This window comes from Solea solea, chromosome 13 (genome assembly GCF_958295425.1).
Source record: "Solea solea chromosome 13, fSolSol10.1, whole genome shotgun sequence".
NCBI lineage: Eukaryota > Metazoa > Chordata > Actinopteri > Pleuronectiformes > Soleidae > Solea > Solea solea.
In genome coordinates, this window is record NC_081146.1 from 14,911,281 (window position 1) to 14,938,990 (window position 27,710).

General features: G+C 39.6%; 1 protein-coding gene across 1 annotated transcript in view; it reads left to right on the forward strand.

Annotated features, from left to right (window-relative positions):
* The window catches only part of LOC131471513 (eukaryotic translation initiation factor 3 subunit H), a 49,485-nt gene extending 26,598 nt beyond the window's left edge, over window positions 1-22,887 (forward strand). Inside the window, exons 3-8 of the mRNA XM_058648106.1 lie at window positions 1,885-2,052; window positions 6,906-7,005; window positions 9,410-9,559; window positions 15,244-15,364; window positions 21,992-22,124; window positions 22,559-22,887. Coding sequence (XP_058504089.1) covers window positions 1,885-2,052; window positions 6,906-7,005; window positions 9,410-9,559; window positions 15,244-15,364; window positions 21,992-22,124; window positions 22,559-22,653 — 767 coding nt within the window. The 3' untranslated portion in view covers window positions 22,654-22,887. The remainder of the gene's footprint in view (window positions 1-1,884; window positions 2,053-6,905; window positions 7,006-9,409; window positions 9,560-15,243; window positions 15,365-21,991; window positions 22,125-22,558) is intronic.
* The last annotated feature ends 4,823 nt before the right edge of the window (window positions 22,888-27,710 follow it).

The following is a 27,710-nucleotide window of genomic DNA, read 5'->3' on the forward strand; positions in this document are numbered from 1 at the left end:
CACTTTGTGCACAATTAACCCACAAATGATATGGTGTTGGGGCAGGTATACGCATCAATGGCACTTGAGAGGTAAGTACCCATACTGATTGGCATGGATGTGTAGGGACAGATACAGTGGTAATCACTTAGGTGGCAGGCTGTTTTCCCTCCCCAGTTCTTCAGCTCTTTGTCTTGGAGTGTGCTGCTAGCCAGCCCTTGGGCAGAAACCCTCTGAGTCTGTCACAAATACTCTCCTCTTTCTAAATACTCCATCTTTTGCTTCTTCTGTTACTTGTCGTACCCACTCAATGATATCATTTTTATTTCATCTCATTTGACACTACATACTGCCAAAGATGTCGCACCAGCTAATTCTTCTGTAAAATATAGGTTACTACACACATTTCTCCAGTGGATATGCTTCTATAACTAATAAACAGTGCTGGACATCAACATAGACATCCTCCTCCTCCTTTGGTTTGTTATGGAATTGTTTCATGGTCTGCAGTCCTTCCCCTCTCAATTCCACTCCTTCCTCCCCATCCTCTTCGCCTCTGTATTCTCCTGTCCATCTGTTTCTGGTTGCTTTTGTCAAAGTGACCACACCAATCACTACAGAAAAAGGCTAGATTAAGGTGGTAGATTTGTACATAACCCTAACCCAGGGAATGACCGTGTAACTGTGAATAACCAGTGCCCCAATCCACAAGTTAGCAAAATTCAATTCAATAAAGATTTTATTGTTAAGAGAAATAGGCATGTCAATGTTGCCTGTAATGTCACACCCCTGCATCTTTAATTGTGTGCAGACAATAGCAATTTAGGTGTGTGTTTGTGGGAGGTTGATGCAGAATACCAGAAACCATTTTGTGCATTGCTTCAGACTCTGCTGCAGACTTACCAAACTGCAGCTTTGAGTACTTTTATATTTTGTGTTTTGTCCAATCCCTAAATGGAACCAACTGATGATGGTGTTAGATATTTACCAAGTCCCCCTTGTCTTACATAACATCACCATAGGGGCAAATTCAGGCTATAGAAGAAACCAACATTTTGTAATTTTGTTTTTTTTCTTTATTTATTCCTCCTCTTTCTGTTCTTATTCTCTCTACAGTTTTTTTGCTTTAACTTATTTGTTCACTCCCCCCCACGTTTTTTTTTCCCACTTTCAACACCTCATTTCTCTGTTGCCTCTGTCCTCGAACTTTCCATCGTCACTTATCCTCCCTGCTTCCCACCCTCCTTCTTTTTCACCTCTTCACTTTGTTCTTGTTAACAGCCCCAGCAGGAGAAGGATGTGTTCGACAGACTGGGGTCTAGGGGGCCACAGCTGCCCAATAACATCCTGATTTATCAACCTCCCTCAGCTTGCCTGCATGGAGATGCTGTTTTGTTCGCTTGCTTTGGTTGTTACTTACAGCCAGCAAGGCAGGTTGTTTGTATTTCTGGCTGTCCGTCCTAAGGATGTGTCTGGTGTAATGAAATGGCTTTGCCCGCAATCTATCTGGCCTTCTATCCAGTAGCTGAAGCCTGTCCGTGTATCTATCCAGCTGTCATCTCCCTACCAGGATATATTTTAAGACACATGAAATAAAAGGGTGAGCTGTCATCCAAGTTGATGTGTTTTTGAAATTTCTGCCACACCCCCTTGGTAATGAAAATGAAGCCCTTTTTCTCATTTTAATCAATTTGTCTTTCACATCCTTGTTGCTTTTTCTATTTTTTATCTTTTTTTTTTAATCACACCCCGTCTGTTGAAACACCACGATCGGTTCCAGATGGAGACCACATATTTACAGATTCAGAAAATCTTCCCATCTAATTTCAATCTTCATTTTAATTTTTTTCTCTGTCTCTCTCTCCCCCTCTCTGTCCCTGGCACCCTGGTCCTCGCCGTCTGTAGTCCAGTACCAGATGGAAATGATGCGCTCCCTGCGTCACGTCAACATTGACCATCTGCATGTGGGCTGGTACCAGTCCACCTACTACGGCTCCTTTGTCAGCCGAGCGCTGCTCGACTCCCAGTTCAGCTACCAGCATGCCATTGAAGAGTCAGTTGTTCTCATCTATGGTGAGTAGACATGCAGAGAAAACTCTGTTAACTTTTTGTTTTTAGGGTTACTTTTTTACCCTATTACATCCAACGTAACAGGTGGCCTTTTGTTCAGACTAGAAGGTTAAAAAAAAGTTTATAATTCCATTATGATCATGAACTCTTATGTCTAACCAGATTCAAAATATGTGTGACATATTTGTCAAGACTGTGAATGAATTTAATAAAATACATGTGCAGAATTTATCAATCAAAGTGAATCCTGTTAAAGTTTACTTTTGTTTTTTGAATCTTGACCTTTGACTGCCACATTTGTGCCAGGCTAATGCTGGTTCGTTTGATCCTAAAGTTTATCAATTAAGACTATTTGTGAGTATATCAAAGGCACATTATTAAGAGACTGCTTTGAGTCCAGGTCGGAGTGTCACACGATGTATAGAGTTATTGTAGATTTACATTTTTTCCACTTTAAAACCTGTGGTCTCGTGCTCTACAGTCAGACGAGGACTTCCTCTGACAGCTCAGATAGTTCAAAACTTTTTTCTGCAGCACAGTTGTTACAAACACTGACATTTAACATGGTTTTCATGTTAAATTTGGTTCTTCTTAAGTTAAAAAAAAAAAAAAATGCAACCCCATCTTTATATGTGTTTAAATAACCAAGACCACTTCAGGAGTCTGTCACAACTGGTTATAGTTACTTGGAATTTTAACTTTTGCTCATTCTATTGTTCTATTCTATTAATTTAGGTTTCAGCCCTGGTTAAACAGTCACACGTCCAATTCAGTCTCTTTTGTCAGTTGGTATCCACGAATAGGACTGCTACTGAGAATTCATAAGATATTCTATTATGGTTCACATTCACTGTCTCAGCAATAAATCAGTGTGACAGATGTAGGAAGAGATGAGTTGACGTTGGCACAGATGTTAAAAATAAACAACTAAGAAAACAATTGTATTAAAATCTAACCATGTGTGCAGTGCAACAACCCTGATTGTTGCGCTTAACATTTTTCTTTATTTTACTAACGTAGTTGTGAAAAAAACCTGTCAAATAACAGGGTAACTGGATGCACGTGTGGTGAGGAGGCAGTAAGGCAATAACTCGGATATAACCCCACAAAGACCCAGAATTGTTCTGTCCCAGTAAATCATAAACAAAAAATGGAAGCAATGTCACAGGGTGTTGCGGAGGTAGCCTTTGTCTATGAGGTCTGCCACCCTCCTCAGACTAGGAGCAGAACAGGCAGCGATGGGTGGGGAAAATTGACAGGAGACTTGCATGCATCATACGCCTGCACCTGCGTGACTACAGTGAAAACCTTGAAGATCAACTCATAATTGCCGCTCCCACAAGCTGGTGTAAGCATTTGTCAAATGACAGCAAATTTAAACCAATAAAACAATGTACATTTAAATCCGCAGTCTCTAAATGATAATTTATTCAGTGAGAGCACTGCTGGCCTGTCAATGTGTGTATATAAGTGGTGTTTAAGTGTGACTCACATTTACTGGCTGTAGACATAGAATCATATCAAGCTATTGTCAAACTGACGGATAGTATCAAGACATTATGTGGGCAGAAAATACTGTGTGCAGCAGGGGTAAGTAAGTTTGGCCTAGGGTTATTTTTTTTTAGCAATTGAATATCGGGCCAACGCAACGTATCTTCATCAGGCAAAACCAGATTTGTTTTCTAAAAAAAAACATTTTCGTCTTCTAAACTAAATGATCCAATTTTTGTACAAAAAGTAAAAATTTAGGAAATGTGTCAAGTAATTAAAATTTGCCACAGTCTGTTACTCGTGTCTTAGAACTTCTTCAGTCAGAAACAAAAAAAAAACATTTGTGAGCTACTATAAGCTAAGAAGTGTTGCCTGGTGATAATGTGGACGTTGTCTTTAATCACCAACTTGTGACTCTTTTAAGACACAATTGTGTGTGAGATGCAGAGAATAAAATGTTTAAAAAAAGAATGCTCTGAACTCTGTATTTATATAATTCTGAAATTTGTATTATTTTTTTGTGAAGATAAGCACTTTTTATTACATTTTTTTTTTTTTTAAATCGTCTGCCGGGCCACTAGTTGCTGACCACTGGGGTTTGCTTCCATCAGGTTTAAACACACACACACACACACACACACACACCCACACACAAAATAAACAAGTCTCACTGATCAGTGGTTACCCACTCACACAAAGTCAAAAGAGAGGCAGCAACTGCAGTGGGTTTCTTTTATTGTTATTGTTATGACGTCTATGATTTTCATCCTTGTTTCAGATCTACCCAAAATCATTTCAGGGTTGTCATGTTCTTAGATTGTACAAATCCATGATGGACAAAGATTAATTTTATCCATCTGACTCGTGAACCTCACTGATTTCGTCCTGCAAACGAGCAGGCCATTTGAGCCAGTTACTCACTCAGCCCTTTCTCATTCCAAACAAGGTCTCCTGTTAAAGTCAATCAATAATGCAGCGCCTAATGGATCAAAGCACCTCAAAGGAATTGACATTATCTCTGTTTAAAGTCGAAGGGAAAAAATATTGACTTTTGCTCTCTTCATCATTAGCTCACTGGTCATTTTTTGCCAGCGGATGAATCAATTCATTGGCTGACTGGCGAGTTGGTTAAATATGTTTACAGTGATAATAGTTCGGGTTCAAAATATACAGCCTTGAAGCTCATCTTACTGTCTGAAGTAATTATCGAGTGGTCAATGAGAGTGCCCAGTGAGTGCAGCTTGGCCTTAGACTAACTTTGAATCTACCATAAATGTAAGATACCGATGTAGTCATGTTCTCAGAAATGGTGATGAATTTTTAACTGTAAGTTTTTCTGTGAAAATGGTAGACATAAGAAAATCAAACCATCCTCCTGAGGACAATCAGGACACCAAAGCATCTGATAAGGCAGCATTTTTGATTTCCTCATTGTAGAAGAGAAAGTAAGGTACAAGTCGATGGCAAAAAATCATAGACTTGCAGCCTTGTGTGACCAAGTGTAATAAAAGAAATTGTCACATTTGTGTGCTGGTAGAGAATTATCTGAATATATTCAAAGGAATAATGTCACGTAATATTCGTTCTTGCTTGATTTTTGGAAATGCGGCAGCCCTGGCCATCATCCCTGTGCTCATCTGTAGCTTTCAAATCAGGGACATATAGTACAAACCCTTAGGCTCAGAACATCATTAGAAGCAAGCTCTAACTTGGGTGGGGAATTATTTTCCTATGGAGGGCCATTTCAGTTTTTATAACATCTTTTGTTGGCCATACTGAATTATTGAACACTCATTATATAACATTTTGTACCTGTGTTTGTGTCCTTGTTTGTTGCTGTGATTTTAACCATTTCTTGTGTTTTTAACCAATACCCTTTTTAAAATATGCTTTTAAATAATGTATTTTTGAAAACGTTATTTGCACTTTTTGATTTTCTTTTTGTGAATTGTGCCATACTGATAAAATGTGTTTACTTTGATTCTTTTTACATCGCTAAGACTTGTCTCAAGGGAAGACTTAAATTGCTTCTCATTGGTGAAGCAACTGATGTAAAACATTCTGTGCATCACTTGCAACTTTAAGGTTCTTAAACTTCATGGTTTTTAAATGCTCTTAAGATCTGATTTCATATTGTGCAGAGTTTTAATTTGGTCACTAAACTTTCTACAGATGTAGGAAAGGTGTCTCACTCAAGTGTGGCTGTCGCCAAGCAGTGTCACTGGAGGATTTCCAGTATGAGTTGAGATCGGCTGTCAAATGCCAGTCTCATTTAGGATTGTCTGTGCTGTAGGCTAACGGCTGTCTGTTATACTGTAGTTTGATGCCTGTCAATGTGTCCAGTTTGTTAAATACATTTTATAAAGCTCACTGTACAAATGTCATTATTCAATTCTGCAATGAACAGGTTGATATTGTAGATTTGTAAACCTGTACAAAAACAAAGCTTTTTCATTCATAAAACTCAAAGTAGAATATAATTAAAGCCACTCGGCTATAACCTTTTAACAATGACTTAATTCACTGGAGCACTTGAGATTGTCGGACTTCTTTCCGTTTGTAAATATGAACTGGACACTTCTGAAATGTGTAAAAACCTTATGTTTAAAATTGTGAATTAGAGACTATATTGTTACTTTGAGTAATGATGGTGTGTCATTTACAGATCCACACCATTGTAAACTGATAAATAAGCCATTTATCAAGCCATGTTGTGGTGTTATACTGTTGTCCCCTTTGCAAATTAAGTAAAAAAAACAACTATAATTTTCTCACCAGGCTTTTATTTAAACAAGATCTTAAGAAAATAGTTGAATCTCAAGAAATAAAAATGTTCAATCTGCATTGAAAGGAAATACACAAGTGTACGACTCAGAATGTGGAAAATTACCATTGACAGCATATAGATTTCTATACACTTCACATACTTTTCCCCTAGCAAATACACCCTGTGTTTTATTTTCCGGCAACAACTTTGATAACCAGATGCAAATTAACGCACAAGGTGTTGGACTTGAGTGTTCGGTTAGAAGCAGTTGCCTACAGGGCGGAGAATGAGGCTTATAATGAGAAGCTTGTCAACTGGAAAAACGTAGACTACTGAATTGGAATGACAAATTTTCTCATTTGGTCAACTTTAACGTGCCTCTGAGCAAGGCACTTGGGTGTGTATTTGCACCGTATGTCTGTAGAGGACTATACATATATAATTTAACTGACTACATGGATTTTTTTAGCTACTGGAAGATTTTTTGTGAATTTGTGAAAAGCACAGAATTAAAAAGCATTAATAAACAACTTAATAAATAAGTGTCTAATTATTTTTTTGTCACGTCTCCCTTGTCATTCTTCACTTGTCATTGCAGACCCAATAAAGACAGCCCAAGGCTCCCTGTCACTCAAGGCTTACAGGCTTACTCCAAAACTCATGGAGATCTGCAAAGAGAAAGATTTCACACCTGAGGGGTGAGTATCTCACGCAGTAACACATAAAAGTAAACACAATATTGCAGATGAGATAAGCATGGAGGTTAACAATTAATGTGCTGGTTATTTGTGCATATATATGAAGACATTGGTTAACATTGCTAATGGGTATGTGGGAATTCAAATTTCCTCTTTTCGCTCTTGTGACTTTGCTTATTCAATAGATGCAAATATAGGCTTGTGCATCCACAGGGGAGACATTTGGTAGCAGTTGGAGATGGATGCCAATGATTTATCAGCTCGTCCTTGCCCGTCAAACAAATGTACCGTGTTTACGTTTTTCTGACCCCAAGGCTTATCGTAATTGCTTTTAAATTGCAGCTAAAAATGAATGTAATGAGGGGACCATTTTCTAGGCAGTTCAGGGTAGTCCAAGTACACTAACTTGCACAGGCATACACACACAAGGACAACACACAGACACAAATGCATTGACAAATGCAAGCTTAAAAGCTCAGTCAAGAAGTCCCAGAGGCATCAAGTTGCTGTCCATTTAATGTGTGTATACTATTATACCGTGCACATAAATAGATTGAAATATTATTTATATATGTTTTATTTCACTTTATTATTTTCTCTGTATTTCTCCACCTGTGTCTCCATTACAAGCTGTTCTGTTAATGACCCAGTGTGCTTGGCCCAGAGTCCTAATCCTTTTATATCCATTTATTTTTTTTGTTGGGGGAGGGGGGGGGCGGGGCAATCTGTAGCTATCAGTGTTCCCAATAAGCCCATGATTGAAAGAGGGCAGCTCAGGGCAGGAAACGGCAATATCACCACATTACAGCAATCTTGTGCGTATGCTATTATTTTCAGGACAGACCAGAAATTTGAATGTCAATAATGTGTTTTGTTTTCCCAAAGACGCAAACCTTCAAAAGTGTTTCATATTTTTGTCTTCCCCCTACTACAATGTGTGCAAATAGCAGTCTCTTTCATGTTGGTGTATTTGATGTTAGATAAGCTTGCATATATTGTGCACCTTTTTGAAATGAAAGCCATGGATAGATGAGTGCTGAATAGACCAATCCCTTTGAACTGCTCTCCAAGTCTGTCAGACTATGGAAGCAGTGGTCAATAATACACAATCTAAAGCATCAAATTAATCAGCCTGTGGAGTCAACCTTTGGCTGTCCAGCGGGGCCCAACTTGGAAAGAGCATGGTATTAAATGTGCGTTAAGTCCAGCAGGGTTGAGCAATTTGTCCTGCCAAGAGTGTGCTGTCCTTCTCTTTCCTCATGGAAGCCTTTTTATATCACTCTGCAGGCATTTGAAAAGGTCATTTGCAGGAAATATTTTAAAGTACCCCAGATGGATAATTGTGCCAATATATATAACAAACAGTATTCATATCATTATAGATTTTCCTTATAGGCGTCTGTTTCCCATACTGATTTTTGTCCTCCACACTCATAGCCTGAGGCAGGATTGTCTGCTTCCCTTGCCTCAGAGTCTCATCTTAAAATTTGCCTGAGGTGATGCTCTTCTTGGAATACAAAATGGCATTTATCAAAATTACCTCAACAGAATCAAATGATGCTCCACACCTCTATTTATCACACAGGCAAGCATAGTATAAACACCTGTTTCTGGAACAGTGCACATGGTGGATTAATGCAGCAAGTGTATTGATCCCATAACAACTGCAGCACATCTAACAAGCTAACATTAGACATATACAGACATTAGTTTGTAACTCATGGACTGTGCACAAGTGACAGACTGAATCAGGGCAGGCAGTCAATGCTATTGGATTTATGGGAGACATTAAGCAAAGTTTGAAGTTCCATTTTGTGTTAACAAGCCCATGTCAGAGAAGGAAAGCAAGAGATATGCAGCTTTTAGATCCCTAGGAGCCAGAAGAGGTGGTTAAAATCGGTTGGTGCTTTGCACACTTATCAGTGGAGCCCATAAAAATGTAATTTATGCTACGGAGTCTAACATTGCTTGGGGTATGCAATGTAAGCATCCTATCATATCATACTGTTCTTTGATTTCAATGCAACACAAATGATATATACTTTTTTTTAATGTTTTTTTTTTATGGCCTCTAAGGTCATTATTTTTATATTTCAAAGGTACTGTAACTGTTAATATTAGCATTTTAAAAAAATGCCATAGAATTAATTGTTTTTTTTATTTGTTACAGATACCATTGATTCCAATGTGTTGTTTTCATGCATACAGTCTTAATACATGAATAGATTGGGGCCGTCAAGGTATCTCAGGCACAATAAAATTAGATAAATTTATTCAATATCATAAAGAAATCCTTTCCAGATGGAAGTAACACAATAACATCTTCAGTGTTTACGGTAAATTGTGTCTTAACTGTTCTTTCCCTGCCTCTGTTTCTCCTGCCTCCCCCTCCTTCTTTCTCAAGCTTGAAGAAGGCAAACATTGGCTTCGAGCATATGTTTGAGGAGGTGCCTATTGTCATCAAGAATTCCCACCTCATCAACGTACTGATGTGGGAACTGGAAGACAAGTCCACGGTCGCCGACAAGCATGAACTACTCAACCTCTCAAGCAGGTCAGACATGAGCACATGCAGCCATTTACCTAGAGAGCCTAGAGCTAGACACCTTGGTTGTAAAAATGTAAAGAGTGAAGATGGATACATCTGCTATCTGGATTAAATATTCTACACAGACTTTCCTCAAGGGATCAACATTTACAAGGTGCTTCTGCATGATCTTGTGGGGCTTTATGTTCACTTATCGACATCTGTCCTCTGTTAACCCCTGACCTTCAGTCTGCTGACAATGCAGGGAATACATAGGTAATGCAACCTATGTCACTGCTGTAGATGCTCAAGGGGGATTATGTTCTTTCTCAATTTTGTAAACACACTAATGGACTTTAATTCATAGATTATAAGAAAACATCTGTTGGTGTACTTTCATCTTTTAAAGTACCTGTGAACATGTCAATTTTCTTTTTTGCACTTGAAAAGCGAAACATTAGAGGATTGCGGGAATTTCTTTTCTTAATAATAACCTCCTACTGAGTTGGGTTTTATAACCATGTGAGCAAGAACTAAAATGACACTATAAGGTTCATCAGCAGACCCAGTTGGTCTCATCAGTCCCTGTGTAAAACCCTCCTGCTGTCATTTTCAGGAAATCAAGATTATTAATGGAAATTACATCACCCCCAACCGCCCAACACTAAGCAAAGTGCTGCATTAAATTGATTCATTTGAACTAGGATACCAGCAGCACTGTGAATACATACCTACAGGAGCATTTCAGTTTAAGTGTCTTAGAGGCTGCCTTTAAAAGCATGTCATAGCATCTCTTAAAACCTACAGGCTACTTTCACTGACATGAGTTAAAGCTACTTCTAAATTAAAATTGATTTGACATTAGTGAACCCCTGGCCATTAATCCGTGTCTTCAGCTCTATTCTAAACTCTAACAGATTGAAGGTGAGAATAAGGGGTCTCTCCATGTCTGTCATGTGAATTTATCTCGGTAAGAATAATTGTAATGTAGCCTGAGCTCTCACTTGTCAGCTAACAGTCCCCAGAATCTATTAAAATCAATTAAAATAACTTCATTATTATATTGAAATACACATTATTTTATTACAATGAACACAGCCTAATGTAGTTTACCACAAAACACACCATAAACAAAGTGAATGCTCGACACAACACTCATGAATTAAGGGTCAGATTTGCTGGACCAGAAATGTAATATAAGCTGGAGGAGAAAACACAACACTTCCAATAAACTACATGTTATGTATTTGTTGTAATACAGCAATATGTCATCCTCTAGAGCGTTATGGCTCTTTTAACTGTTTTATTAGTTTTTAGAGGATGATATTGTATAGGCATAAACTATTAGGCTTGTTATCATATATATATATATATATATAGTATATATATATATATATATATATATATATATATATAGTTGGGTTTTTCCTTTCATGGGATTAGCTGATATTGATAAAATTATTTAAAAACACCTACTTTATTCCAAAAGTCATATTTCAACCAACCAGCTTGGACGGCTGGGCTTCTCAAATTTTGTCATTGCAATGAATTTCTATGCTACTAATGATGCATTTTCACCATTATCTCAACACCTATAAAGCCCAGGTCAACCCAGGATTTTCACAAGTTTTAAGTCTAATCACTGCTAATTGATACATGTCGGTTGGTAGTCACTACTTGAATTTCACAATGACCTGGATGAATGAGAACATACAGAGTGTGAAATATTCAAAGACACGGACCGCACAAACCCACTGACCTGTCGTGGACCCCAGTCTCATGTTCAGCAGTGCTGCAATATTTTCTTCCCTGTGGAATAATGCAGAGGAATTCAGTAGTGCAACTTAACCAACCAACCAAAACTGTTCATCAGAAAAAATTGTGTGGGGTGTAAGCACTGCTACAACAAAGGCTGAGCATAAAGCTGTACTACATAAAAACCTGTTTTTCGTATCATTCACTTGCACCCACGTGTTTTTCACCAGTTTCATCAGTCTACAACTCCTCCTGGTGAGCGATATTTACTGTATTCATGTAGTGTGAACTCACAGCTGCTACAAAGACTGCTGTACATCATGTAGTATGAAATGTAAAGCGATCCCCTAACTCTGAAAGTCTTGTTGTAGGAACTTAAATACTTAAAATAACACAAATAAACAATACCAGCTCAGGATGCTTGGGTCAGTATTGGATTAAGATACACACTCGAAAAACTAGCTATAGTAAATGCCATGTATAAATGTCAAAGTGTATTTATTCAGCAATGTCTCCAAAAGCAGGATGTGCCATACAACTTTCTCATCCTTCACTAATGAGTACAATATAAGCAAATATCACCCCATCATATCAACACACAGCCTTAAAGTCCTGCATTTAGATCTCAGAGGTACCGGCATCAGTCTTTGGAGAATTTATCAGCAATCATTTATGGAGATAAACTGCTGCAAGTGGAGCAACAGCTGTGAAGCCGCTAATCAAAAAACTTCCTGGGGGCAGGTGGGAGAAATTAGCACAATAACGACACAGATTTACACAGTATTGGTGCACAAAATGCACTGTGTTTAGTTATACACTGCAGCGTAGCACATCAGGAGCTGTTGTGATTGTTATCATCTGTGTCTTGTAACACAAGTGAGTCATCAGTTAAATGAATTGTTCCACATACACAGCTCGATAGAATACACACACATGGCACGCCCTTTGTTGTAAATTGTAAGAAAGAACTCCTCATTTTCCCTGCATATTACTCCATTTTCAAGATGACTACTCCGAGGTTGAAACATAGCTTCGGGTATGATATGAAATAGAGTAGAAGCATAAGCCCTGCCCTTCCCCATAGGTTTCATGGCAGGACTGCCGATGGGATGTCTAGTGAGATGAAATTGTTTCCTGAAGTTGTCAGATTGCGACGCAGCTCTGTCCTTGTATTGGATTGTAGCGTCCATCTCTCTACATCTTCAGCTGACAGCCCCACCCCCTTCTCCTCATTTCCACTCCTTCAAAAAAAGTCAAAGAAAATGGGTTTTATTTAATGTTTTTTCTTTGTCTCATTTTCCAATCTTCAGCCCCATTTGTCAATGTCATCTATGTCTCGGGCTGAGTGAATGCCGTTTCACTCTGGCAAACAGGGTTATTCTTACCATAGATGATGATGTTGATCGTGGTGATGGATTGCATGAACAGGAATTCATTTATGTAGCCTTTTCTCTACAAACAGGCTTGAAATGTGACAAAGAAGTCCATATTTGTGTTTGGCCTCATATCTTAAAGAATTTGAGCATTCATCACTGAGTAGTTAATAGTTTGTTGTAAATCAACCTTTAAAGCTCATATTTGCCTTTTGTTCCAAGTTGTGAATAAGCTACTTGATCAGTCGTTGTTTAAGGTCTGTGTTGTGTGACTTGCTTTCTATAATAGAAGCAGGGCGTTGGTAAACGTATACTTAAAGAGCCTTTCTATGTACCTGACCAATGATAATGATACAATAATCAAGGTCAGTTCAGGGAGAGAGTAGAAGAAAAAAATAACTTTATTCCTGTTGCAACCAAAGAAAGGTAAACAATGTTCGATCTTGGCTGTTGCTTGTCCTCAAAACATTGCAGTGCTGTAGAAGCAAGCTGGTGATTAGTGTTGTGCCCTAGTCCATCAGTGGAAATGGCTCCATCAGAGAAAAACAGTCATTGTAAGAACGGTAGTCACTTCCTTGGCAGCTTTGTTAAACAACTCCCCTCTGAACTTTCAATTTACTAGATGTCGGCCCTTTTTTGTTTGCACATCAATATGGTTTTAGAAGCTGTCCTCTATTGTCCTGTGTGAATATATACATGTAGTCTCAGCCACACATAAAGTAGGGGCTGACACTGAACCCAACTTTAAAACAGAATCAGTGATGGAAGGAAATCTCTCGGCAGTCTTTGATTTTGTATTCAGGATTGATCGGAAGTCTCTCTGACCCTTCTCAATAATTTAATTCTTTTGGAGTTTATGGCCAGACACTGTGCAGTGTAGAATACATTATTTAGGTTCCAATCTTTTTTTTTTCAATCACGTGACACTTGTAATGTCACATTTGAGTGTGCGGAAACACTCAAGCCTTTGTTTGTTCTTTTCTTGTTCACATTTAACTGAGAAAATACTGCATTCACATGCACGTTGTTTTGAAGGATCCTGCTCTGACTTAATTTCTTTTACATATATTATAAATGCAGAGTGAGAACTATATTGTATTTGATATCCCTGTGTTGCAGTTCATGAGTAATATAATCGCATACCGGCAACGCTATGCTCACATCGTATTCATAGACACTAAAAAAAATAAACTAAAACTTTTTAATATTGTGTAACCCTAAGACTCTTAGCAAACATGTTTTGAGCGTCTCTCAGTTTAGTTGTTCACTTAAGTCCACTACTACATGTTGAAGAAGCTTTCCGAGATCCAATGTTGGTTTTCGTTTGTATCAATGTATTCCAGGAAATGTATTCCTAATCAATAGTATTTAGGGGAGGAAGTAAAAGCTGTGGAGAGGGTACCTTTTTATGAGACTTTTTGCAGTCTTTGCAAGTGAAGGTGGGTAAATTACTTCTTGACAAGATGATTTTGTTTTAGCTTGCAACAGAAGATGGAGGTGCATATGAAGGCAGGAGAGCCAAAGAGTAATATTGATTTATAAAATGGGTAATTGAAAATCTCATAGCAGAGAGGATAGTAACTAAACTCAACCCAAACTCTCCACATAAACTGAAACAATCAAACACACAGTTGCATCAGCACAAGTGCACACACAGCCAAAACATACAGAGGGTTGGTATTCCATGTAAACAGTAAGAATCTGTTTTAACCCAGTACATGCTGCTTTATGTAGTGCCAAAACATTCATAAATAAGACAATGACGATGAGTTGAAGTAGAGTATTGCAGCCTTGCCAAGGCTGAATTTAAGGCAGTAAGATATGCTGTTAAGAATAGGTATCATGGGATGCTGGCAGTGTTGTCAGCATTGTCAGCATAGCAGTGTTTGAGGACAGACGAGGGACGTTACTAGAGCACAGAATATAGCATGGGACAAGAGAAAGTGCTATCAAACCCTTGAGGAGAGGATGAACACACCTGGCTGGAACTGAACACAAAAGATGAGGTCGGACTTGATATCATATATTGAGTGATTAACATCAAATGCAGATGCAGCATTTGATGTTTGATTTGAGCACAGGCTTTTGTGTTGTATTTATACCTGGCAGTAAGCCTTCACATTATCTCAGGCCTCCCCATGGTGTGATTTTTAGTATGTAAATTTAGAGAAGTGGCAAAAATGTTCCTGCTGAAGGCAAGTGATGCTGCCCTCTGGGCTTTACTGAACTCTCACTCTACGTTCCACTTTCCCTTGCACTGGAAATTGTTCTCCCTGAGATAAAATATTGCTGTCTGTCACCTTTCAAGTTATTGTTCAAACTGGTTTGGTACGACTTTGCACCAGGCTAAAGATTTGGATCGCAATGTCTGTCTGCAATGAAAACATTTTTCTTACCAAAATGTAGCCATTTAAAGATTATTTTTAATTATTGTGAATCATCGTTATTTTGACATGAAATGCTCATATCCTTCATTTAGTAGATTTAGTAGGCTTTGGGTGATTGAAATAATGTATGACATTGCTGCTGCCACTTGCTGATGGAACAGTGTGAATGATATACTGAGATTTCTTTTTTTTCCAGCAACCACTTGGAGAAGAGCCTTCAGCTTCTGATGGACAGAGTGGATGACATGAGCCAAGAAATTGTCAAATATAACACCTACAGCCGCAACCTGAGTAAGCAACAGCAGCAGAAGCATCAGGTAACTCACTAACACACACACACACACACTATCACACACACAAACACAACACAATGAATACACTCCACCTACAGACACAGTGAGCAGGTAGCAACAGCAGATGCACCTACAGCTACAAACTTGGCAGGAAAACAGCAGGTATGTATCTCTCTCCGAACACAACCCGTCACAGCTATAATCACAGCCGGCAACCAGCAGAAGCACCAGGTAGCACATGTGTACAGAAAGCGTGCTCTCTCACTCTCTCTCACACACACACACACACACACACACACACACACACACACACACACACACACACACACACACTGGTTGACAAAGCGGTTCCTCTCTTGCCTCTGCAGTCCATTCATTTGGACAGCCTAACCTTAACCTAAACACAATTCATATAATGGCCCTAAACTTAATCGGTTCTTCCTCATCAGGACCAGGTTTTGGTTTCCATGAGAATAACTGTGTTTATGCCAACAAAGGTCCTCAAGAGATAATAAATACAAAAACACACACAAAAACAATCCAAAAGGCTCACATTAATGTATATACACTCACAGAAAACTGCAGCTGTAACTACAGTAAACAGAAATTGTTAAAGATATAGAAACATTTATTGGCATCTGTATTTGTAGCCTGTAGATATCTGTTCTCACATTGATATACATGGATATTCTGTACACATTATTAACTCTGTCTAAGACTGTAAGAAGCAAACATTAGCGGTAGACAGGAACTCTTCAGGCAACACAGCACAAAATTACAGATGATCAAATGCACATTGGCTGCTTCCTATCGGTTTAATTTTTAAAGAGTTCATAAAGATTGTGATGGTGCTATGAATGGCAAGTTGTCTGGATATTGTGTAAAGTCGAACAAGGTCCAAATTAGCCTCCTGGGTCTGGTTGGTTTCAGCTTTATTTCTGAAGGCTTCAAATAAAATCAGCTTTATTCATACAGCCCATATTTTACAAATCAGTTTGCCTTGGTGTGCTTTAAAATCTGTACATATATATCCGTATATATGTATGTGTGTGTGTGTGTGTGTGTGTGTGTGTGTGTATATATATATATATATATATATGTGTATATATGTATATGTTTGTATGTATATATATATGTGTTATATATATATATGTATGTTATATATATATATGTATATATATGTGTGTGTATATATATGTATGTGTATATATGTATATATATATGTATATATGTGTATATATATGTATATATATATATGTATATACGAACAACAACAATTTCAACACTCAAACATTTCAAACACAATGTGTTTTGCCCAATTGTTTTTCAACAAAAGCTGCATTTTGGTATATTTGTGAACAACAGGAAACTCAAAACCACTGTGAGCAACTTAGAGCAAACACACAGGCTGTGGTTTAAAAGTCATTTGTTGTTTTGAGCAGACTCTAATGAGATAAAAATGACTAATGTTTACCTTCAAATATCTGTCACTGTGTTATCATCCTTCACCTCACTGCAGCGGCGGACACGTGCCCATTGCAGATTGCCATCACTTGAATTTTAAACACACTTCTCCCCCATCTGCAGCCTCACTTGTTCTGTCAATGAATTGCTAATTTTGTCCACAACAGAAGCTCCTTCTTTGAGATTCATCAGTTTATCCTTGTGTAAGGAAAATCTGTTTCAGAAAGTGAGAAAGTCATGAGCCATGAGGGCAGCAGCTGTTACATATGGACACAAATCTGGAATTAATAAATTATAAGAAAGCAGTAAGCATTTCTGTTAGTTTAAAAGTTTTTTCTTGAAGAACAAACTAATCCAGAAGCAGACCATAAAATTAACATTATCACACATGGATGAAGATAAGGGAAGTTATAACTAACCATTAGTCGAATAATTGTTAAGGATTTAACAGATTAAGAAATTATTCATCAATTTACCCATGTCTCTTTCTTTTAACGTTTGAGACATTTTTGGACTTTACTTAAAGTGTAGTTATGATGAAATATTATATATACATTCAGTTATATGAGACGGGTTGGAATGGGTGGAGAAAAGTGTCCGGGGTAATGTGTGATAAAAGAGTATCAGCCAGAATGAAAGGAAAGATATACAAGAGAGTGGTGAGACCAGCGATGCTGTATGGTCTAGAGACAGTGGCACTGAGGAAAAGACAGGAAGCAGAGCTGGAGGTAGCAGAGATGAAGACGTTGAGGTTCTCTTTGGGAGTGACGGGAATGAGTCAATCAGAGGAACAGCACATGTTAGATGTTTTGGAGATAAGGTCAGAGAGGCCAGAATGAGATGGTTTGGTCATGTACAGAGGAGGGAGAGTGAGTATATTGGTAGAAGGATGCTGGGGTTGGAACTGCCAGGCAGGAGGTCTAGAGGAAGACCAAAGAGAAGGTTTATGGATGTAGTGAAAGAGGACATGAAGTTAGTTGGTGTGAGAGAAGGGGATCCAGAGAACAGGGTTAGATGGAGGAGGTTAATTCTCTGTGGCGACCCCTGAAGGGAGCAGCGGAAAGGAAAATAAGAAGAAGACTTAAAGTGTAGTTATGATGTATACCAGCAGAGGGCGTAGATCAACGAAAGCATCAACTTAATTAGCAGGAGAAGTCAAAAGTGCTTAGTAGTCGAGCTCGAAGAAGTAGCTTCTGAGCTACACCTTCACTAAGACACAACACATGGCACAGCACACAGGAATCAAGTGGCATTTTCAAGTAAAACCCACGTTTGTCTTACTCTTTCAGTTTGACAAATATCTTCTTTGAAAAAGGTTTATTATTACATATACATGTTGTATGAGTTAAATTCATCGACAGCTTGCTAATATGTAAGACTAATTTCATCATTCCAGTCCAAATGCCAGTGATCACATAATTTGACCGACACAAAACAACAACAAAGCTAGTGGTGCACTGAGATCTTTGGACAATGCTGTATTTTCAAACAGCCACATCATGTCATTATCCTCTAGAAGTACAAATTAGGATACTCAATTATTTATGTTGATCCAGCCTGAGTTGTCATCATCCAGGCCAACAGGGTATAAAATCAAGGTCTAAAACCAAGTTCAGACACATTAAACAGACGGTATACAAGCGTCTTTGATTGCACGTCAGTTTCTGTATTCACACAAGACATTCACTACACGGGCTGCAAAGAAACACACATCCCCAGGCCAATAACCCACTCTGCTGCCCTTATGATCCATCATCCTCCACAGGCGACCTTCTAATCAACATGGCCACCAAGCCTTACCCCTGACACTCATATACACACGCACACACAGATCAACGGAGACAAACAGAGAGATTCTTTTTAGGATACTGCATTGACTTCCATTCATTTGGACAACCTAACCAAAGTGTCCTGATAAGGTTGGTGTTTATACCAGAGAAGGTCCTAAATAACAAATACAAGTACACACACACTCACACAATTTCATACCGTCTCGCACAGGCAGCCCCTGTAATGGTGACTAATTTGTTTCAGGTTTCACACCATTCTGTACAATGAACAAACTCGGAGGGAAAAAAGTGAGCTTCCTTTAGACCTTTCAGACATCTACAGTACTTGCTCCATGTAATCTTGTGCTATTGACCCTGCTGCTTCCTGGACCAATGGAACCATATTAATCATCATAGAACGTTGCAAAAAAGGTGATGTGCTGAGAGAGCTCCATTTTTCATTTATAGCTCTCTGAGTTTGGTGAAAGCGAGTTCCCAGTCTTGCCTCTTACTAGCAGTGAGAGCAAAAAATAGGGTGGAGGCAAAACGTGATGCTCTCTTTGTCTGCCATTTACATCTGAATCTGACTTGCATGAATAAAGCCTAGACCATATAATCTAAAGGAGACCCAAGGAGAACTTGACCAGATTGATAGATCCAAACAGAACACAGGAGGGAGAGAGAGAGAGAGAGAGAGAGAGAGACATTGACAATTAAGAAGCATTTGCAAGAAAAAGACCTTGTGTTAGACCACACCCATCTTCAGTCACCGCCATTTTATTGATCTCAATTACATGCTGCACGATGTAGGATTTCAACCTACATATTGTCTCCACGATTATTTTGATAGTACATTAACTTACAACAGGGTCAATGTCACCTCTGTCAAAGCCTGAGCAGGTCTGCATCGCCTGCATTGGCACTGTGTAACTGCTGGGTCTTCGTAAAACAACTGATTCAAGCAATGCATACAATGAGCGATAGGCTATATAAGCCGGGTTGAAAATGTAAGCTACGTAAACTAAAGCGCTATTGTTCTTTTCCTTCATTTTCATTTCTAAAATCATGAAAAATACCTGCTGTACCTGGTCTGGTTGTTTGTAGCGACATTAGAAGTCCCGTGTCAGAGTTCACCGCTATCTTTTGCTTGTCAACAAATCCACGTTACCATGACCTACGAGTTGTAACAAACAATACCATTTACCCAAATTTGGTAATTACGGTATATAATTGTATGGTTTGTTACAACTCTCGTAAAAATATGTTTTTGGATTGTATCATGCATTGATGTGATGGTCCTGTTCAGCGGGGGAGTTTGGCTGTGCCATTGGCTCACCTGTTACTAACTTGTCAATGAAGGAAGTAAGGAAACAGAGCATGGACCACACTGAACCACATGTTCAGAAGTGTGGATGACACATGGACCAGAGTTAAAATTCAGGGAGCGTATGCCTTCACGGAACACGGTATCGCAGTGGACAGAAAAATCAAGCTCACATAACACATTTGAGGATTCAGAAAAGCCCACACACACATATTCACCAGTACATCCCCTTTGACTCTAACCACCCACTGGAACACAAGCTAGGAGTCATCATAACCCTGCAACACCAAGCTAATGATGTACCTACAACTACTGAGGCCAAAGAAAGGAAACGTATACACTTGGAGGAATCGCTTAAGGCTTGTGTCCACCCTGACTAAACCTGGACATTTCTGCGAGATCCTGCAAAAACACCACTGAAGGAAAAAATAAACACAACACTGTCATCCTGTGTCCAGAGTATCTGGGGACTTGCAAACCTTTGTGTAGCCGTCTAGGTGATGAACAGGAGATAAAATGTTATGTCTTATTCAAACAACTTTAGTTTAATAGCATGCATTTTATACAGGCATTATTCCGGAAATGTTTTCACCCACGGCAGTTTTTATTCACAACATGATCACAGCTTTTGCTTTGTTCTATTTGAATCTGTTCAGGTTATTAGACATTGGTTCCATGTGGTCTTGTTAAAAAATGATTTAAAAACAAATCACAAAACCAAGAAGCCACCGTCCCTGGCATGTTGCCCGGTGGTCCTGGTAATGATGCCGTGGGTACACTCCTTTGCAGAAGGCCCTGGGGGGCTTAAGGAGATAGAGAGTAAAACGCAAATAGATCCTGCTGCAGTCTATAAGAGAACTGCAATGATTTTCTGGACACGATTATTTTCCGCCGAGACGACAACAACAGTGAAACGTATAGCCTGAGCTGCACAGCAGGCCGGACCTCAATCACATTCAGACTTTGTGGCAGGACTGCTGTTCCCTCACAGCCTCTATGCAGCCTGACAGAGCCTGAGTAGTGTGTAAGAAATAACTGGTGAAGAAATAGCAGCAAAGGTGACTCCATTAAATGCTGACTTGTAGGAGGATTTGTTGTAGTTGTATTTAATTTAGATCAATTAGATTTATTTTTTTGCCTTAGAGAAAAAAAAAAGGCAGAATGTGTCCTGTATGTTGTGGACATTGTCTGTCTGTTTCTCTGTGTACAAGATAAGTGCAGTGGAGAAACAGGCGCTGCTGTCTGCAATTTGCATACAGTTGCATCTTGATTATGCACAGTCATGCTGTGATGCACTGGCAGGAAATGAATGTAGAGTGATTAATTGAAACAAACGGTTACATTTGTCATTTATCATCTTTTAGCAGTGTTTTGTCTGAATCAGTCACCCATGCAGATGCTTTGTATGACGTTTACTTGGAAGTATGGAAGGTGCTCCCACACAGTTTTTTTTTTCTCCCTTTTCATCTTCCACAACCTCCCCCTCCATCGATGTATCAGCCTCTCCTCCATCTTGCCAAATTAACAAGGCTTTTAGGTTCTCTGGAGACCTGGCACCTCACTGATTCACTGACTGTCAGCCCTCCACAAATCACTCCATCCCTGTCAGCACTTACAACTCTTCTTGCTCTTTGTCTCCCCATCTCGTCTTCTATCGGTGTTTCTTTACATCTCACTTCATTCCGGTTACTGTATCCATCGCCTGTCTCCCTCACCCCTTATTTCTTAATCTTTGCACTATCTGCTGTCACTCTGCATCTTTCTAACTGCATTTCTCTCCTTCCTTCTGTTACTTTGCCTTTTCTGTTCCTGACTCTCTCACTTCATTCTCCTTTTTACTTCTACTCCCACTCACTCACCTTCCTGTTGTCATTATTTCACCTCTTTCTCTAAATTCTCATCCTGTCATTTCTTGCCTCCGTACCGTCACTCCTCCCTCCCGTCCTTTTCAGGCCATTTCCTCTTTATCCATCTATTCTCATTCCTCACTCCTTTCCCTGTGCTATTTATATTTGTTTTTTTTTCCTCCCTTCCACCCCGTGCTCAACGTCCTCCACTAATGCCACCTCTTTCTCCCTTCGTCCCTTTCTCCAGTACGTCCAGAGGCGGCAGCAGGAGAACACACAGCGACAGAGCAGAGGGGAGCCCCCGCTGCCTGAGGAGGACATCACCAAAATGTTCAAGCCCCCCCAGCCTCCACCCCGCATGGACTCGCTGCTCATTGCAGGTACGCGTGCACATACACACTCTGCCAGAAAAGACAGCAGTCATCTCCACCCGGGAGACCCCCCCTCCGAACTCCATCAGCTGCCTCTGCTTCCCTCACAGGAGCTCTGGTTCTGTTTTGTAATTATCTATGCCATTATCTTGAAATTACATTAATTTAAAGTTTATTGACTCAATCTCCAACTCGACCGCCCATTTCCCCCAGCTTCATGCTGTTCGGCTCTTCTACGCCTTCTGACAACACTCTGATCTTTCCGTTTACTCAATTTCCCTCTAATTTGATGTTTTGCTGTTGTGTTCCTCCCCCCAACCCCCCCCCCCCCCTCCCGCCTCCAACTGTTTTTGTGCATGCCTCTATGTTTCTGTGGGTGTGTTTGTGTATTTGTGTGTGGGCGCATGGATTCATGTGGATTTCATGTGGATTTCATCCAACAGGGCAAATTAACAACTACTGCCAGAACATTAAGGAATTCACCTCGCAGAACCTCGGGAAGCTGTTCATGGCAGAGGCTCTCCAAGGCCACAACTAGGGGACAAGCGCAGCGGAGGGATTTCCAACAGAGAAAAAGAAAGTACAGAGAGCTAGGGAAGAAAGAAAAGGTAACGGAGATGCAAAACCACCTTGGCAACAACTGGAGGACTGCACTGTTGTTTTTCTAAAAATTGATCCATTGCTTTAATGCCCAACCACATCTTGGATTTAAAAAAAGTGTCTTTGAAAAATCACTTGGTTTTGGTTTAAATAAAAGAATCTCTACATCTTCTCAGGTTCTTCAGTTTTTTTCCACAGTTAAAGTGCTTGATGCTTGTGTGAGGTATTTTGTACTCTACTTACCGTAGAGATGGTTAATGTCGCTCTGTACAAAAAGGGTTCGCTGCACAAAAATAAGCATGCTTTAGTAGATCTTGTGCATAAAACGTAATAATTATACAATCAAATAGTTGTTGTGATCATTTTATGGCTACAGGCCTTTGGTCTTGCAGTTTCAACACCAAGCAGGTGTTCAATTTATTAGTGGACTTGGGTATAAGTGGGATCACATGTTGAGAACAAGTCTGTAAACAGAACTGCAACACAAGTGCCAGTTAAGTTTAGCGTCAAGTGAGTGCACGCTTCCTGACTTTGCAACCATTCTCTCGCTCACTGCACTAAATGGACGTTTAATTGCCTTTTTAATCCTAGTCTGCATGTCTTACACACAATGAGCACCTGCTTAGTTTTTGGATGCAAACAAAACTCAGTAGTAAAATTTGACATTAAAAACAAAGAACTGTTAGGTTTTCATGACAAGTTTCAAAGCAGAAACTCCAGCTCTGCTGCAGAGATGGTGTTGTCTGCATGAGGTGGCAGTCCGCTATAATGTTGTCTGTAATTTCCCCACCAATTTGATAAATTACCTGCAGTGGAACCAGTTAAATCTTTGTGAAATGTATGCATAACATTAACGCAAGATAGATATTACAAATAAATCAAAGCTGTTGCGATGAGTCGTTGTTTAATACAATCAAACATTAGAACTTTTCATTTAATTGGTAAGGTTAGTATTCACAATACCGATTCAATAATAATAGAAGTCAAGAGGGATTCAAGTTCTTTTTGTCATCAAGAAATCATGAAAAAAAATCAATGAGCACACTTTTCTGAGCTCTTTATAGGAATCAGAATCTCTTTGCTGCCTCCAGGACATTACTGTGCTCTACCTGCTTGTAAAAGTAATTATTGTTCCAACATCTGCTGTCAACCCCTCAATACTTCAGGGTGCACCTATATGCTTTTGCACAGTGTAATTACTTTAACTCACTTCAGTTGAATTACCACAATAATCCACTTGGTATCATTGCTGTTGTCCAGAGCATCATGAGTAAATACACAAGTACAGTAACTACAGCCACCTCTGTGAGGCTGTGTTTAGGCACTGTGGTTCTTTTAGCCCCCCCCCCCCCATTTTAATTTAGCACCACAGTCTCAGGAGCTGTGAATATTAGATTTAAACCTGAATACAACAGGGTCTAATTAAAAACAAAGAACATCCGTGAATAATCTTCCCGAATCCAGGTGTGCAAACTATGTAAGAGACTTTAGCAAGAAGTTTTTGATTTTAAGTATATTTGCCAAGAAAGAGACAGGAGTTAATAATTGGAGGTGTTAAACGATTGAAAAAAAATCGGATTTGACTTTTTAGTTTTGTGTTTCTATAGAAATCCATGTGGAAAACGAGATTAGACAGTGTCAGTATGGACACACACAATGTATAATGTAAACAGTTGGTCAAGGAGATCAGATTCTGATCCGACATGCTTACCAATCGCTCAAACAAGGCCGTGGTCTCTACCCGTTTAGTCTAAATCCAAATGCAAACTCACATCAGTAAAAAAAAGAATGCAGCTGTTGTGGTGATGATTACAGATCACCAGTGTCCGCTCCGCCCAACCACAGGAAGCTGAATGATGGCTCTTGTTGCGTGCTTTAATAAAGAAGCTGACATTGTGCAGTTCATTGTGTTGTAATTACACTGCGGGTCTCTCTTGCCATGTGCCCCGCCGGCGTTCCTCGACCCGTGGTTAAACAACATCGTCTAATTCCGGGGATGATGCTATTTAACTTGTCGTCAGCGTTGCCAAGTCGTGTAATAACTTGAAGTGCTCCTGCTTGTCATCAGCACAATGTCATTAACAATAATTACAAGTCAGCCAACATGATGAACATTTATTAGAATGGCGACACTCGAGACGGAAATCATTTCTTAACCAAATCACAACACGTTTCCCTGACATACTGGCAGGACAGGGAATATTAATTTGCCACAGAGGGCTGACTTGATATTTATTAAGATACCTGCTACTCTGACAGGCACACCTGTGCATGTGATTGATGTGTCCTATGATGTGAGGCATTTACTCTTAGCAGGTATTGATTGGCTTTTGAGCAGTGGCCTCTGCTTACGATGAATCAGAGTTGTTTGTAATTCTGAGGCGGCGCTGTAGGGTGACGTTGCCCTTGAGGGCTGATGGGGGCACACCCTCTCCTGTCCCTAATCCCGAGGTCGTGTGAGGAATTACAAAACATCAGATGCTTTCAACAGAACCACAAGCATTGTGCAAAGCCACTGAGGCGCCGCTCGCCCCTGCAGAGTGTAAACACGGTGACAGAGGTTCAGTTTGTATTTAAAGTGACAATGTTGTGATTGGAGTGGAAAGCAGTGTGGACTTTATCGTGTAGTCATGGCAGAGCTCAAGGGCAATAGAGCAGAGGCGCACAGGAGTCAAGCTGTTGTTTTGTTTCCACTACGACTCCCCTCTCATAAATCATGACATTACTGTGAACTGCTCTAAACACAGGTTAAGATAAGTGAAACCTGAGACGTATAAGACGACACGCATGAGAGGAGAAATACGGATGTACTCATTACATGTCCAGTGTGTAAGGATTTGCAAAGTCTAAAGGTGAGACCCAAACAATTTTATTTTAAAGCTATAAAATACACCTTCACAAAGTTAATCGGTAGTATATTCAACTTCCGCCCATTAACCCACCTAAGTGTTTCACACTCGACCTCGAAGAACATTATATAACTTCCTGTGATTAACAGTTGCTCACCATAAACACTAACCGAGCTATAATCGTTCTTAACGATGCATTCATTAGAAACAGTTGGGGAAAAAAATGGAATATTTTGAGCGACCTTTTCAATAACTTTAAAATTGCTTGACACAATGTTCTTTACTCGCGGTCCACTCACTACATTTTTGCAGGTGAATAAATATGTCATTAATAAATCAGTGCAAGCTTAAAATATAAATATGCAGTCATAACTTATATAATAATTATGAATATATTAGCATGTCTTAAATGATTTAGTTATAGAACACATTTTTGTTCTCTCATCATTAGTCATATAACAACATTAAGTGAAGGACATGCTGACAATAATGACTTAATTTATTCTGAGCTGCTTTTACATTTAAATGTTTAAAAAAAGTCGTTTCCCTTTTGTTTTGCCAGATTTCTGTTTGCGCCTGTGTATCCTGTGCTTTGAAGAAAGGGAAACTCGGAAACATCAGCAGCTGCATTTGCGATTTCCTCTCCCACTATCCTGCTCAATTGTCCATGAGACTACCGTGACTCAATGAAAATGAGAACAACATCCTCAAAAGACGAGGCCGCGAGGAGCTCAGTCGCTTTGCCTTGCTGACGCAATACTTCCAGGATTAAACTTCCCACCTTCTCCTCCAGAATCCTTTTATATATTAAATTCTTGCGATCTTACATGTCTCTTCAGCAGATTACGCTAAACCACGTGCTCGGGTTCAGCATGGGAACCGAATGAGGCCGTTAGCTGTGTAAACAGCAAGGCATTTTGTACTTTGCAATAGGAGGAAATACTTAATTAGGATTATGGGATTTGTCTCTGCACCTTCAGATTCTTTAGAAGAAGGCTGAGAGATGTCAGAGGGATATAAGTTTGGTCTCATTTAATCAGAGAGTGCGGCCTGCACGGCCCTGACCCCAATTGTAATTTATTGCCACATCAACACAAAAGCTCTTTCACCAAGTCGGCCTCCGTCCTGTCATTGGTGATAGAGAGAATCAGCTGGCTGAATATAATGAAACCAGTTATTTCCCTGTCAACTCTGAATACTGTTTTTTTTCCTTTTTATTGCTTGCTCTCTCTCTCTCTCTCTCTCTCTCTCTCTCCCTCTCCCCCCACACATATATTGCCATGGCAACTGTGGATCATGTACGAAGTAGCTGTTGAGGATGTTAAGTAGTTCCCGTGGAAAAAAATAATCTTGCAAATCCCCAAAACAAGAGCAGAAAGGAAGGCAGATGCAATTGTAGGATGAGGTGTGGGTATGGTTAGGGAGTTGTGCATTTTATGGGGATTATACACTTGAAGTCCAAAACAGCCACAGTTTGAATACATGTCTCTGTGAAACAACACTCTACCTGTCAGTGAGGATGCTCTATATTTGCCTTATCTCCCTCCCTGTGGTCAGTAGATCTGCGCTGTGATCAGCAACTGTGTAGATCGAGCGTTGTGTTCTAGTCGCAGTTCATCTCTCCCCGCCACCCAGTGCGACGGCTGTCAAACAGCAGTGGCACAAATCCCCACGGCCATTATGAGCCCGGTTTAATTCCCACAACAGAAGCGTTTCAGGAGCATTTTTTTGGAGCATGATACCCTGTCTGTCACATGTGTCTGTGGGCTACAGGCTACAGTGCAGCGTTTTTCATGCTGCTCTATCACTAATGTCTTATCTCATCCCGGAGCCTCAAAGACAAATGTACCGGATGTCCTCCTTCTGGAGATCAGCGACGTGCTGCCTGTAATCTCCCTCTGAGCAGTGTGTGTTTTGCTGTTGATACAGCTGTCTTTACCTCCGCTGTTGCAAATAATAAGGGACGTTTTTATTGATGTCTTGATTTTGCAGGTTGAATTTTAGTGTAATATTTACTTCTCAGGTAGACTTTGACCTGGGACAGAGAGAAATGCCTGCACTCCAAGGAACTCATGGAGGTGCTGATCCCTGGAAACTCATATAATAAAAAGTGCTGCACACCAGTGTTGTAATGTAGCTAAGTACA